Source organism: Marmota monax, unplaced genomic scaffold (genome assembly GCF_021218885.2).
Source record: "Marmota monax isolate L192 unplaced genomic scaffold, Marmota_monax_Labrador192_F-V1.1 WCK01_AAM20220418_F8-fsc00005, whole genome shotgun sequence".
Lineage (NCBI taxonomy): Eukaryota > Metazoa > Chordata > Mammalia > Rodentia > Sciuridae > Marmota > Marmota monax.
The window spans coordinates 4,956,356-4,971,818 of NW_026692254.1; the positions used below are offsets into that span (position 1 = coordinate 4,956,356).

General features: G+C 45.7%; 1 protein-coding gene across 1 annotated transcript in view; it reads left to right on the forward strand.

Annotated features, from left to right (window-relative positions):
- The window catches only part of Slc24a3 (solute carrier family 24 member 3), a 544,045-nt gene that overhangs the window by 63,289 nt on the left and 465,293 nt on the right, over positions 1 to 15,463 (forward strand). The window contains exon 2 of the mRNA XM_046434889.2: positions 11,550 to 11,678. Within this exon, the coding sequence (XP_046290845.2) occupies positions 11,550 to 11,678 (129 nt within the window). The remainder of the gene's footprint in view (positions 1 to 11,549; positions 11,679 to 15,463) is intronic.

Sequence of the window (15,463 nt, forward strand, 5' to 3'; positions counted from 1 at the left end):
CAGGGCTGAAAAGAGACGGAGGGATTTTCAAGGAGAGACAAGGAGGGATAGAACCCTGGAAGGAGGAATTGACTGTAGTCCCCTTGTAAGTGAGAAAATCCTTTAATGGTGAGGAAATGAGATGGTATCAGGGAGCCAGAGGTAAGCTTGTGTGCTTCTTTCTGGAGGTCATGGGCCACTGCTAGGGCTCTGAGGCATGGGGGCCAGCCCCTGATGGTGGAGTCAAACTGTTTGGATAGGTAGGCCACTAGTGCAAATGTGGGGCCATATTCCTGACCCTGAATGCCAGACTTTGTCCCTGTTTTTATATAGAGGGTGAAGGGTCGGGAGAGGTCGGAGAGATGCAGGGTGGATGCCCAGAGGAGGGCCTTTTTAAAGGGCTTCCCTACTGCTGAGAGTAGGGGTTCATCTTGGGGGCTCTTGGCCAGATTCCAGGCCCTGAAGTACCCAGCCAAACCCAAGAAGGAGAGTCATCTTTGGTCTTTGGTGTAGGTACAGGCACAATAAGCTGTTTTCTGTCTACTGTAATGGCCTTTTTCCCTTGAGAGATAGAGAACCCTAGATACATGCTATTTGGGCCTTTTGTGGAGAGGCCCGATATCCCTTTAAGGCCAAGAAATTAAGTAGGAGAACTCTGTCATCTGTTGAGCACGCTTTGGACGGCTAGAAGAATTTGTTTGCAAGAGGTGCAGAGAGCAGGATTGGATCAGAGCAAGAAAAAAGCCTGGAAGAGATCCCTTAGAATGGAGGGATCCAGGGACCCCAAAAGGGGCCATCTGCTTTGGTTGTCTAAGGGATAAGTGGGCCAGGCCTGGGTGCTATATTTGATCCAAGAGGCATTGTAGGGGAGAGTTGACAGGCAGAGAGGACACATTACCCATGTAAGGAGGAGGGAAGAGGACACAGAGAAGGAGGAAACTGATTTATTGGCAAAAGGGGCGTCCCCGCTAGAGCCAAAAAATCAGGAGTGCCTAAGTGGCAGGTTCGAACTGCAGAGATTGGTCGTCACCGAATCCTGACAGTCGAAGCTCTCGTCCTGGATGGAGCCGGAGCCGTGGGAGACCTTGGCCAAGGCTTTTCAGGACCCCTCCTGGAGAGGCCGGATACTCCCAGGGCCGGAAAGAGGGGAGAGGAAGGGGAGGGTAAGTGTCTCTCTAGCAGCCGAGTCTTAAGGTGAGAGGACTAGGACTTTAGAATCTGCCCAAGGAAGGAGTCCCTGAGGGCCACCATAGCCTTAAAGGCTGTGGTGGGGTGCTTTTCTCCCCGCAGGTAGGCAAAGAGATTTGCCGGACGATAGTCAACATATTGCAAAAGGGTGGATTCGGGGCACTGGGGGTGAAAAGATTTGAGGTCGGAGGTCAAGGTTTGTCCAAAGAGGTGTGGACTATCTCAAAATCCCTGAGGAAGGACAGTCCAGGTTAAAGGCAAAAAGATATCCTTGAAATCTATGACCGAGAAGTGGGTGGCAGTGTGGAGGATCTGAGACAGCAGAGTGTATGGTATGGGTTGGGAACCAAAGGTTGTATGTTGTAGGCCCAGAAGAACTTTATGGGCCTAACAGAAGTGTTGATGAGTCATAGGTAGGACCCATTGGGCTTTTTTACCACTAGTATGGGAGTAAGGGGAATGAGCAGGACAGAAGTACCCCTTGCTAAGAAGGTCCTGAATAATCAGGAAATGGTGGAGGGGGTGTGGGTATCCCATACAATTGGGTCAACTAGGTTAGTATGATATTTCATGTCAGCCTCACAAGTGGAGCAGAATGGCCAGTTTTCTGCCAAAAGGGCCAGAAAAGATGAACAGGCCGATTCTGGGACCTGACTGATGCCAGGAGCTCGTATGTTGATTGTTGGATTGAATTTAGAGAGAATATCTCAGCCAAGCAAAGGAACTTGACATTGGAGCATAACTAGGAACTTCTGAGAGGATGGGAAGTTGTCTATGGAAGAGAGTAATAGGGGAGTCTTTCTTGGATAGATGGTTTTTCCTCCTACCCCGACAATAGGAGAGGTGGACTGCACTGTTTGTCCCCAGAATTCTGTCAGGACTGAGAAGGTAGTGCTGGTGTCAAGGAGAAAGTCAACCTTGCACCTATCCACCTGAATCTGCACCCTGGGTTTCTGTCTATTGATTGTTACTGCCAGGGACAAGGACCCAAGGCACCGTCAATTGATTGCCATGCCCAGAAGGTCAGAGGGTTCCCTGGCCATAGGCCTCCTACGAGATCTAGGACAGTCAGAGCCCCAAAGACCTTGTTCTTGACATTTAGGGCATGGGGTACACGGAGTGCATGGTGCGGGACATGCCCTGGCCCAATGTCCCTCCTTGCCACACTTGAAGCAGGCACGGGGGGGGGCGGGGTTCGGTGATGGGCGGTGACCCAAGGAAGCACCCTGCAGGACCTGGGTGAGCATCTGAAATTTCTCAGTCTGGGGGGTGGCAGGGCCTTGTCTGAGCTTTTTTAGTTTGGCCCAGATGTCGGGGTAGTTCTGCGAGAGGAAATATGTCATCGGCCATCTGGGGTTTTGGGAGTTTGATCTGGGGCAGCAAGTGGCCCCGGAGGATGATTGGGATTAACTCGGTGAGTTTCATCCGCATGGGCTCTGGCAAGTTCCCAGACTCTGGTACGTCACTTGAATCTAATGTATGAAATATGATATGTCAAGAGCTTTGTAATGTTTTGAACAACCAATTAAAAAAAAAGAAGGAGAGTATTAGCCAATAACATATAAGTGAGGCTATAAGCCTGGAGGGCCCTTTTGAAACTCTCTTTTGTGGTGAATGAACCCAACCTTTGCTCAAGTTGCATGGGGTCATTAATAGAGAACAGGACATGTACCTGGATAATGCCCTCAGGTCCAGCAACCTCTCTTAAAGGGGCCATGGTTTGTGGGACTAGGGGTGGGACCTAGTTTGGGGGGAACTAAAGGTGTCGGCCGAGTCAGGGGGAGCACCTGAGGGGTGGACGGAGCCGAAGGGGGAGGTCGGTAGGGAGGGGGTTCATCTGCCGGATAGGTAGGGGTGAGAATGAAGAAGAGAAAAAGCCTCAACATGGGGGAACTCCTTCCACTTTTTCGAGCGCTTGCAGAAGTTAAACAGATCTCTGAGAATTGTGGGATCTAGGGATCCTCCTGGGGGCCATTGACTTTGATTGTAATTGATAGTAAGGCCAATCTTGTGTGCAGAATTTAATAAGGAGGAGTCTGCAGGGAGGGAAGAAGAGGCCCCCATATGTCAGGAGAGGGACAAGGGTGGTTGAGAGAGAGAGAGAGAGAGAGAGAGAGAGAGAGGAGTGCCTGTTCTTCCACCCCTCAGTACCTCCTACTCATGAACCGGGTTCCAGAGAGTCCACCGTGACCATGAAGGTCGTGGTGGGGTGCGTTCTCTCCTCCAGATTGGGCGTCAGAGGTTTGCCGGACGATCACAGTCAAAGCCCCTGCGTAGCCCATCTGAAGTTGGATACCCGATAGGGGAACTCACCTACTGAAGATCTGTTGTTGTAAACAGCACTCGAAAGAGTGGACCAGGACGGCAAGCATTGAGAGAGGGGAACAAGCAGCGAGGCATTCCCCCTCCCCAGGAATCAGAGCCCTGCTGGATCACATGATCCTTACCCACCAATCAGAGCCCTGCTGGATCACATGATCCTTACCCACCAATCAGAGCCCTGCTGGCTCACTTGATCCTACCCACCAATCAGACTAGCCCTGCTGGCTCACCTGATCCTTACCCTCCAATCAAAAAGCACCCCATGCCAACTGTCAAACTACCCCTGGCTCTATAAATATGCAGAGCGGTTCCTCAATAAATGGGCATTTGCTCTGACAACAAGCCTTGTTTGTTCTTTCAGTCTCAGTCTCACAAACAACCCGTCTTGGTATTTCCAATATCCATGGAAGAACATGCATTTGGGGAAGTTTGGATTCTTGGCTCAGGCCTTTGAGTGCTTTGGGTTGTCCTTTGTTCCCAAGGCCATACTTGCTAGGGGCTCAGCCACCTCACCCCTTCCCATACAAAAACTGTCAGGGTCAGTGTAGGCAATAGAGGGAGACAGTGGAGGGATCAGTGTGAGGTGGACAGGAAGACGAGGAGATTTGGGAGGGACGTAGTGAGGAAGCTGGCCATTGTCTTTGCGTTTTCTTGGGTAAGTTTGCATGGAGACTGGTAATGGGGCCAGTCACCACAGATGCAGAACATCAATGAATATCACCCATTGCACAGGGAAGCCCCGGAGCTTTGGCAGCTTGATTAGGTCCTTGCCCTCCCTTCTTCCTGCTTTTCCTGTGTCCTTGGCCTAGCAACAATGCCAGGTCCTTGCATGCTCTGTAGTCTTTTTGCTGATCATGTCTGGAATAGCAACTCAGACTCCAGTATGCCCAAAAGGATCTCCTGTGGGTCTTGTTAGATGCAGATTTCCACTCAGGCCCCAGGAGGTTCTGAATGCTGCCAGGTGCAGAGGACAGGGCATCAAGTGAAATGCCCTCTTTCAATTGAGCAGGTGACTGGGGTTGGTTACTTGCTCCCCCTTCCCCTCTGAGTGAAAGAGAGGTCTCCTTTGAGGGACTGAGATTCCCAACTGGGTTTAATCTCTATATGTTTCCTCTTGGAGTGGAGGTTCTGGGAAGAAGTTTAAATCAAGTATGAAGGCTGCTGTCTGTGAGTGCCATGGTTGAGTTGGAGACACTGGAGGGAGTATTTGACCTAGCCTGCCTATTTCTCAGAGTCCCTTTGCCCACCAGACATAGTGTGCAAACAGCTAGAAGGAGAGAAGTTTAAATGGAATCCATGACCTCTCTGCAACTGAGTTCTTCTTCCAGACTCCTTTTCTGGATCTCTCCTGTCTTTTGGGAAGCTTTGAGGAAGTTGAGGGAGTTGAGGGAACCCAGTTGCAGAGTTTATTTAGCTCCCAGCTTCTCTCCTCCTGGTGGTTTTGGAGAGCTCACTTTGGTGAGTTGCAACCTTTCTTCAATTTGTATTCCTTTCTAAGGACCACAAACAAATGCAAAGGGAAGATTTTGTTTAAAAAATCTACCTGGAAGCCAGGCATGGTGGCGCATGCCTGTAATCCCAGCAGCTCTGAAGGCTGAGACAAGAGGAGTTCAAAGCCAGCTTCAGCAATGGCGAGACGCTAAGCAACTCAGTGAGGCCCTATCTCTAAATAAAAAATACAAAGTAGGGCTGGGGAGGTGACTCAGTGGCCGAGTGCCCCTGAGTTCAATCCCTGGTACCTCGCCCGTGATCCTCCCTCAAAAATCCATGTGAAGCCAACTGTCAGTCCAGCTTGGGAAGCTGGGGCAGGAGGTTTGCGAGTTTGAAGCTAGCAACACAGTGAGACACTGTCTCAAAAAAAAAAAAAAAAATCCATGCAAAAATATCCACATGAATTAAACCAGGACTCCACTGCCCTCTCTTCACTCACTCACAGAGGGTGAGAATCACCAGGCAAAGCCTCCTGAGATTCAAGGTGTAGAGAAAGGAAGGGGGTCATTGGGAGAGTGGTGCTGCTCACTGGAGTCTGCAGAAGGCAGTCCGCTGGCAGCTGGCTTATGTAAACCTGACCTCCAACTCTGGGGTGAAGACCTGGGGTGCATAGAGTAGACGCAGCTGTGTAAACTGCTGGGTGGGGTATTTATAGCCTTGGTTGAGGAGCACTGAGCCAGCCCAGAGAGCCCAAAGTCAGTGGCGACTGCCATCCCTGTGTTTCTTGTGCCCATTAACTTCTTTCTAGGTGGATGCATTAAGCAGGCATTCCAAGACTCAGTTCCTGCATCTGAAAATGGGGGCAGGGGCTGTTGCATGGTTCTTTGGATATCTGAGAATGGTGGCCCTCTCCATTCTAGTTTACAAAAAGCAGCTCAGCGTTTCAGTTCACAGGGAGGGGAAAGTTAGTATGTCCTCTCAGACATAAGGTTATAAAGCCTTGATTCTATAAGACTACTCCTCCAGGCTCCCAGAACTCCCAGAGAAGGTGGTAAGTGCATACCTGGACTTTGCAGTCAGATGTAGGTTTGGTCCCCAGCTTGATTATTTAACTCCAACAACAGCAGCAAAGAAAATGGGCAGCACTCTATAAGAGGAGGTGGTGAGATGGTACAGGAAGGATACTTGGCTCATAAAAGATGCTTTTGCTGATTATGCAGCACAGTCCCTTTGTGCTGCTTCCCCAGGTGTCTGAAGGAGTTAATCCCCTCATCAGAAAGCAGGCAGCCCTACCTCCCTGCTGGGCCTGGGGTCAGCACTCAGTTAGGGCCAGAAGCCCCATGGGATAAAGTTGCTCACAGGAGACTGTGTGTTACCCTTGGGATGAAGGCTGTGAGCTGAGGCTGTTTGTCAGGGAGGACCCAAGGAGACCCATTCTTGGTGTCAGAAATCCTTGGGCTCTCTATGCTCCAGTCATGAGAAGGAGGAGGGGGAGAGAGACACAGAGAGATGGAGAAAGCAAGCAGAGAGAGAGAGAGAGAGAGAGAGAGAGAGAGAGAGAGAGAGAGAGAGAGAGAGAGCGCACACAAGAGGGTGAGCATACAGCTCTGTAATGGAAACTTGGCATGAAGCCTCCCCTTTCTTTCCTTCCTCAGTGCCTGCAGCTTGAGGCTCTGATTGAGAACTGGGCTTCCTCCCTCCCAGCAGCACCCCACACCATTTCCAGTTTCACTCCTGTCCTCCCTTTTTGGAGCCCACAGTCATACAAACTGCCTCTGTTGGTGACATGTGTCATGGGAGCCTCCCCTCTTCACCCCCGACACTCACCCCTTCCCCCGACTAATTAGGCCAACATGCAACTTCCAGGGCCTGGCAGATGAGGAGCCAAGAATGCGGTGGATGGGGGCCAAGTGTTTTTGTTGACATTGCTCAAGTGTAGCTTTGCAGAGCAGCCTCTTTGCTGTAGCAGAGAAGTGCAAGGAAGCTGGGGTAGGTGAGCAAGGAGAGAGCAGTGAAAGCAAGAGTGTGGGCACCTCTCGGTATCCCCTTTGCCCTCCCCACCCTCCACAGCTTCCCTACTGACCACCCTCTGCTCCTCCTCCCTAAATGCAAGAATGCAGCCCTTCATGTCATGGCCAGTGGGACCAGCTTAGTCCCCAGGAAATCTACACTGAGCTGAGCATCAGGCATACAGTGGGGTTTTAGTAAGGTCTTTTTTTCTTGTTTTTTTTTTTTTTTTTTTTGTGTGTGTGTGTGTGTGATGCTTCCCAGGGGTGATGCTTGGGCCTCACTGTTATTCCTAATAGTTTCTGGGAACATAGCTCCAGTGAGACACTATCCATCTACCTTACTATTGTCTGGACGGTGCAACCACAGTGAATTTCATCTTATCCAGGGGACTCCCAAAAATTTGGAATCTGAAGTCTGTTAAGTTGGGTTTAGATTTTTATTCTGTTGCTTCCTTAATCTTGGGCAAGTTATTCAGAGTGCCTCACTTTCCTTATTTGCAAACATGGAGCTAATATTTCCATGTAGGATTTGTGTGAAGATGAAACATGTTGAAGAATAGAAAGCCCTTTGTATACAACAGACACTCAATAAATGGAAGACAGGAAAGGTGGTTGAAGTGGCCCATGGGTTGACTCTGATCTTAGGCAAATCACATCTGCTTTGCCTTAGTTACCCTGAAGGTAAGTTGACCACAGAATCAATTGCCGTTTTCTCCTTCACTGGGAGTTTTGTGAGGACAAGTGAACTCACTGGGTTATAATGCTGTCAAACTTGGTTCTCACTTGGAAGGAAAATGAATGAAATGCAATGTTTTCATCATATTTTCTCAGACTGTAGTCTCTGCATTATTATATCAGTGGTCAGTGGTCAAGTATATTTTTGTTGAGATAAAAGTTTGTAGGTTTTGGAATCCAGAGGTGCTGCCTTAATAGTCTCTAATTCCTGAAGATATTGAATCATTATGTAAAAAAATCCTCTAATTTTCTGCTACAATAGCTGGCTTTACTTTTACATCTCTTAATTGGTATCAGCTTTTCTCTTAGAATTACAGAACCATGGAAACTTGGCATAAAAAAGAACTTTGGAAGTTATTGGAAGGGTTACATTTATTTCTTTGCAGACCTTTGGGGTCTTCATGAACCTTAGAATTGCAGTTCCATAGAATGCTTTTCTCTGACCCAGATTATGACAACAGTAAATGGCCAGTCAGCCAGCCACAGCATGACTCTCTAGATACCACGTGGGCTGGCAGCTACATGGTGCCCTGTCCATATCCCATGCACTGGCTTCTTCTGTGCATATTGGCAAATTACAGCTTCTAGAACTCGCATCTCATTGTCCAGGATCCTTGCTGGGCACCAGAGCTCACTTTAGATATGCATGTGGTCGGTTGAAAATTATGGAGAATTAATGTCCTCTGGGATAGTCTTCAACTAATGGCAGACCAGGAGTAGGTGGATAAATACTCAAGCTCCCTCACATCTTAGTGTCTGAGATGCATGTATACCCTGGCTCCCAAGAGCTTTCAACAAGGGTCAAGGTCTCCTCACTCATTTTGGCAACTGGCTTAAAACATACCTTCTCTGCCCCACTTCCCGATTTCCTTATAGGTTCTTCCTGGAATCACCTCCCATATAACCAGTGGTGCTCAAATCTTCCCCTGAGGGGTTGCTTCTGAGGAAACCCAGCCTGAGATGAAGGAAATGCCTTTATCCACATTTTTAGGTCATTTTTTTTGATGATATAATATTACATTCACATTGAGGACTGCTTGTTGGAGTTTAAATCCTCTGACCTCATTGTTTTTTCATGAATTCTTGAATTTTTTTTCCCTCTTCTTATTCTCAAGCATAAGAATTAACCATTCCATTTAACCAAGTGGCACAAATGCTTTGAAAACTTTGAATTATTCCTTTGGTGGTGTTTTGACAATTTGTGGCTACAATGTAGGTTTTTGTATTTCAGTCTAAAAATTATTAGTATTTCACCACCACCACCACCACCACCCCCCTTTTTTTGGTACTGGGGATTGAACTCAGGGTCAATCAACTGATGAGCCCCATCCCCAGCTCTTTTTGTATTTTATTTAGAGACAAGGTCTCTCTGAGTTGCTTAGTGCCTCGCTTTTGCTGAGGCTGGCTTTGAATGTGCGATCCTCCTGCCTCAACCTCCCAAACCACTGGTATTATAATCATGCATCAGTGTGCCTGCCCCACCCCCTTTTTGAGAAAAAAAAATCTGGGGATGTCCTGACCAATACATATAAGTTATAATTAGGCATCTTGATAATTTTACCTCAGGGAGTAGGTCTGTGTTTGACTGAGAAAGACCTCAGTATATGATACTCTATGTGTTCTTTTGGCTTAGGTGAGGTACCCACAAACATTGTCATTTCCAGAAATTTCCACTAGTCTCTCTTTATGCATAGGTACAATGGGAATGATAATTTCAACTTGTACCTACTGAGCACCAACTCTGAGCCAGTACTGATTAGGTGTTGGAGAAACCATGTTCATGTTTCCCCTTTCTTTCCCGAGTGGTACCGTGAGGATCAAATTTAATAGTGAAGGTGGAATCACGTGGGAACTGAACCACTGTAGGAATAGAGAAGGGAGCATGATGACATTTGGCTCTTCCTTGACCATTTCAGAATACCATGTCAACATGGCTGGGTGAACCTGTGACCTTGTATGAAGGCCCTGGGAACCATAAATTAGGCCCTCTCTTGGATTTATATCCATTTTCTGACCATAGCTGTTCTAGACATCCAAGAGTTAGTCATGGTCTCATATAATTTCTTCCTTTAGTGCCAAGTTGTTAGAAAGAGCCATCATAATTGGTTGCCTCCGTCTCCCAATGACCCCTGATGTCTAGTTCAAATTGCCATTTCTTTGCCTTTGTCTTTTAAAATTTGTCTATGATAGTTAGGACCACTGACTACTCTCTTTTCTTTTCTTTTTTATTAGGTGCTATTAGCTCCCACTTATTTATTTATCTGAGCATTTTTTTTAAAGTTTGTTCTAAATAGTAGACATAACAGTAGAATGCATTTTGATACATCATACATAAATGGAGTATAACTTCTCATTCGTCTGGTGGCACATGATGTAGAATCCCGCTGTAGAATGGTCGAGTAATCATATATGTACACAGGGTAATATTGTCTGATTCATTCTACTATCTTTCCTACCCTCATACCCCCTACCCTCCCTTCACTCCCCTTTACCTAGTCCAGAGTACCTCTATTTTTCCCTACCCCCAACCCTTATTGTGAATTAGTATTTGCATATCAGAGAAAACATTCGGCCTTTGGTATTTTGGGATTGGCTTATTTCTCTTAGCATGATATTCTCCAGCTCCATCCATTCACTATTCTTTTCTTGAATTCTCTTTCTGCCTCCCTTCCTTGATACCATGTTCCCTTGCTCTTTCCCTTCCTGTCCTGATCCTTTGCTTGATTCTTTTACTCTATTTGCCCCCTGAAGGAATGTTAGATTTCCCAAGATTTCTTCTTCCATTCCTTCTCAGTTGTCATCCTGGGATCTCTATCTTCACATGGAACATATCGAGATCCCACCCAGACATATGTCTCATGTTCTTCCCTATTTTCTCATTACTCTCTTGGGGCCTTCTGTACACTAGTTTTCTCACCTGAGGAACCTTTACCCACAGGTCATATACTTACCTTTTGATACCCTGAAGATACTTCAAACTCAACATGTCCTAAACAGAATAGACTGTGTTCTTTTCTTGTATGTGCCCTTTGATCTCTGTTCTTTCCCCTGGCATTTCCATTCCCATGGTCATCTTAGCCAGAGACCTGAACTCTGTCACATGCTCAGCCTCTGACATGTATTCTGTGCTCTGCTTTTTCCTTAATTTCTTGTTTTTTTGAAAACTTACTTTGTGGTGCTCACTGGCCTATGCTTGGAGATGGTGAAATGGTATCCTAATTTGGGTAACCCCAAGAGACAGATCCTGAGCTCATGTTCAGTGGCAGATGGTTTATTCAGAAGGTAATTCAAAGAAATGCCAGTGGTTGGTAAGCTGAAGACAGCTTTGCTGACATAATGGAAATGACTGCACTCATCTCTTCCTAATTCCATTCTCAGGGATGTCATGTAGGTAACTTAAAATTGGCCTTAATGGGAGTATTGATAGCTTGGGAATAGACCAATGGCTACATTTCTGGAATACTTTTCCAATTTGAGGATTGGTTGTTAAACATTGGGTGCAGGAAATTTCGAGACAGGGAAGAGACAACCACTAATGAAATGTGCTTTATCAAGAGAATTATACTGTTGATAATTGGAGCTTATCAATTATCCATTATTGGGGGAAAACTTAGGAACCTGTTTCGAATTCACACCATAAAGTCATCCCATTCAAGCAGCTAGGTATTTATACAACAAATTCTAGGTATCATTGGCTGAGGGTTGCCTCTGTTGGGCCCAATAGAATCCAGTGAAAGCCCTTACGTGGGTAAAGGCAGGATGGCTTGAGGGGGATCTAGGCAGGGCTGAGAACATGATGGCTGATAAAGGCACTGCACATCCAACATTGGTAAAGGCTGAAACAGCTGTTAGTTAATGTGTGGTTGTTGTCTTTTTTTTCTCTAGAGCTTGACCTCATGGACCTCATAGGGGAAGACAGAAAATGGATGGTAGGAAGGAAGCTAATGCAGGTGAATGATACTCTGACTTCTGAAGATACAGGATTCCGGAGCAGCAAGAACTGCACTGAACCAGGTAACAGCAATGTCTGTGCACTCAGTGGTGGCTGCCATTTTCTTTGGTTATGGCTGAGGAAGGGCTGGATGACATATTTTGCCTTTGATTTCAAATACTGAGACACTTGAAGGACATTTAGGTAGGTGTCTAAGAAACTCAAAGGTGAGAAACGAAGGGATTATAAAGGTATGTTTCCAGCTCTGTCTTCTTTTCCTAGTGGAGTTAAGAAGAAGGTAAGTCAAAGTCAGTGGTGTCCTGATTTCATACTGATATCAAATGGAGTCTGATACTAGCAAGTGAGAGGCTGTGACAGGAGAAGGATGAGTAAGGATGCTTTGCGGCTCTCTTTGCTTTGATTCCTGGGATCCTTTCTGACTGGTCTTTAATCGGGAGCCTTGATTTTTGTCACAGGAAAGACACATGAAGTTGATCTTCTTGGAAGAAGTAAATATGCATTTATGCATCTATCTTTTGTTCTATTTGATATGTATTGTGCCTATTCTTGGAAAGATACATGGAATATTTTAGCTCTAGTAATACTGACCTGAAAAGAAAATAAATTCAAAGAGGATCAATGAGAGCTAGGGATTATTGGGACTCAGTTTATCAGTCCTCAGGAAACTGACAGGTATGCCTCTGGGTGGATGAAGTTGCTAAAAGTTTAGAACAGGGGTCAGAAAACTTGTTCTGGAAAGAGCCAGGCAGTAAAATAGTGTCTGTAATACAGTCTCTAAAAACGTTGTGTGTCTTTTATTTTTTTTTTTTTTACATTGCTTTTAAAAAAATTTTAAATCATTCTTAGCTCACAGGCTATACAAAAACCAGCTGTGTGAAGGATTAGGTCTGTAGCCATATTTTATGACCCTGAAATAGACTTCCAAGCTCTTTGGGGCTTCCCTTCCTTTCCTAGTGTGCACTTGGGACTCATGTGTGCTCTTTCCAAGGGCCCATGAGCTTAACAACATGTTGATCCCACATCCAAAAACCAGTCTGATTTTAGTGTCATCATGAATGGATATAACAGTCATCAATGCATCCACAAAAACTACCTACGTTTGAGTATAGAAAGTGTTTCAGTGCTAAGAGCCAAGTATATGATGCATGGCATTTTTGGTTGAAAGGTGACGCCAGCTAGCCATTGAGATGATATGATTATGTTAAGATTTGCATTCATATGGATATTGGACTCCTGCTGTTCACCTAGGCCGGCTACGGGACTCCTGGAGAGTTCCCATTGGTTGGGGAAGTACAGTAGGAGGGAGTTCCGGGGGAGGAGCGCTCTCTGCGGGTCTGAGAGGAGGCCGCGTGGGTGGAAAAAATCTTCCCGGGTGCGTACGGGACATTGGCGGCAGTTTCAAAAAATAATAAAGTTTGTTCCTGCTTGAGTGGCTCGTGATTTTGTGCCCAGCCAGACTGCGGCATTTCAGGAAGTTGTGTGGTTATTCTATTTGGGGAAGGTAGGTAGAAGTACCCTTTACTACCATACTGAGAATCTTAACAATCAGCTCTCAAGCAAAGATGGAAAGAATAAAATATAGATCCTCCTTGTACCCAGCCCTCAAACCCTACATAACCTATATTCCTCAAGTTGGAGAATTCAAAGGTTACTGTGGTTATTAAATGCTCACAAGGAACATTTTCGAAGGTTAGTGAAGTGTATTAGCTAGAAATGAAGATGTCCATGATGGGCTTGAGTGCCCCAGCTGAGAGCATAGAGCAATATAGATTCTAAGAAACATAGACTTACCAAGGGCTGTCCTAAAGTACATGACAAGAACAGCGCAGTTTCTGGGCCAGGGACTCTGTTAGCTGGTCTGGTCCCATAGTCAAACATTTTTTTCAACATCTATGTTAGTCAGCTTTACATTGTTGTGACCCAAATTCCCAACAAGACCAATTTGGAAGAGAAAAAAGTTATGATGGAGTGATGGTTTCAGAGGTTCAGCCCATGGTCAACTGATGCCATCACTTTGGGCCTAAGGGGAGGCAGAACATCATGGCAGAAGGGTGTGGGAGAAAAATTGCTCAGCTCACGGTAGCTGGGAGACAGGGAGACAAGGGGAGGATCAGGAAACAAAATATAAACCCCAAAGGATGTCCCTAGTCACTTAACTTCCTCCCAGTGTGCCCCAGCATGTAATTAGTCCATTCAAATTATTAAATCATCAAATGGAGTAATACACTGATTAGGTCACAGTTCTCCTGAGCTAATCATTTCACCTCTGACCATTAACACAGAAGATTTTTGGAGGATAGCTCATATCCAAACCATGACAACATCTTTCTCAACTAAGAGCTGATGCTGAGTGAAATGTTAAAAGACAGGAAACACAGTATTAGAGAATCCAGTTGTCACCTTTGGTATGGAAAGAATAGAGTAGACAAGATAGAGTGACAAGGCTCCTGTGTTGGATTTAGACATATGCAGAGCCAGTGGGGATGGAGGGCTTCTGTTCCCTATTGTTGGGGTTGTGTTTTGGGGGGTAGGTGGGCAGGCTGTCTCTGAGTGCCTTGCTAACTGTACTAAGAAATGGCTTTCTCAGAGTGGCAGGTGTAGAAACCTCAAGTGCATTGAAAGCCATTCCAAGAGAGGGAAGGACCAGCTTTGTGGGTAGCAAGGAATGTGTCCTGGTTGATATAAAGAGCATAGACTCAACCCCTTCTGGAGATGGCAGGGAGGGCACAGGGAAGGAGAGGAAACGAATGGCTTTAGGAAGGGAATGGGAGGCAATAAAAGACAGCTGTCACGTTATGTATAGCAGGTCCCAAAACGATAAGGAACCAGAATAGACATTCTTGATTTCCTTATCTGTAGACTAAAGGGACTGGGCTTCATTTTGGGGGCCCTTGATTGTGAACTTAATTCTATAGGGAAGAAGAGCATGCTGGAAACAGGAAGAGTCCTGTTCAAACCCTAACTTGTCAGAGCATGTATCCATCACAAAGCCTGTTTGAACAGTGGGGACCAGTCGTTTTTCTGAATGCTATTAGAATGAAATGTCTCTAACTGTGCCAACCAATGTGGACATTCAATGATGATTTAAATATAAATGAATTCAAATTAAATAAAATAAGAAATTCAGATTCTCAGTTGTCCTAGCCATATGTCAAATATCTAATGGCCACATGCGGCTGCCATAACCGGACAGCACAGGTTTTAAACATTTCCATCAGCACAGAAAGGACTATTGGATTGGCTGGTCTAGAGCTTCCTGTTGTATTTGGACACATGTCCTGTCCTTCCAGCTCTTTTGTAAATATCTCAAGGCTAAGGTGATGTGTATATCTGAAAGCCCATATCTAACCTGGGTATTGGAGTCACGCTCACCTGGGTTTGAATCCCAGATTAAAAGCTATGGGCTTTGGCAACATAATGAGGTTATCTAAGCTTGTCTGCTTCTCTGTGAAATTGTAATAATCATTCCAACCTTTCATGACTGCTGTGAGAATTGGTAATGAAGTAATGAAGTATGTACAGCTTAATACTGTGTGTTTTATTGCTCTGTAGTAGTTACTTACGAACTTCCCACTGTCTGCTAAGGGGTACACATTTCCACATTATGGGTGGGCCACAGTGCAGGATTTCTAGAGCCACATGCTCTAGTTGATTACTATAAGAATAGGCAGATGCAACTATCTAGTTTTGTCAGTAATCCACAATTTTAGGTGGTTCAAGTCTGAGCAGCCAGTTAGCTAGAAAATGAGGCTCAAGGACTCTCTTCTCACACAGAGAAACTTTGAATATCCCACACATGGTAATGAGCACCACCACCTCTGCTCATCATCTCTGTATTTAAGAACAA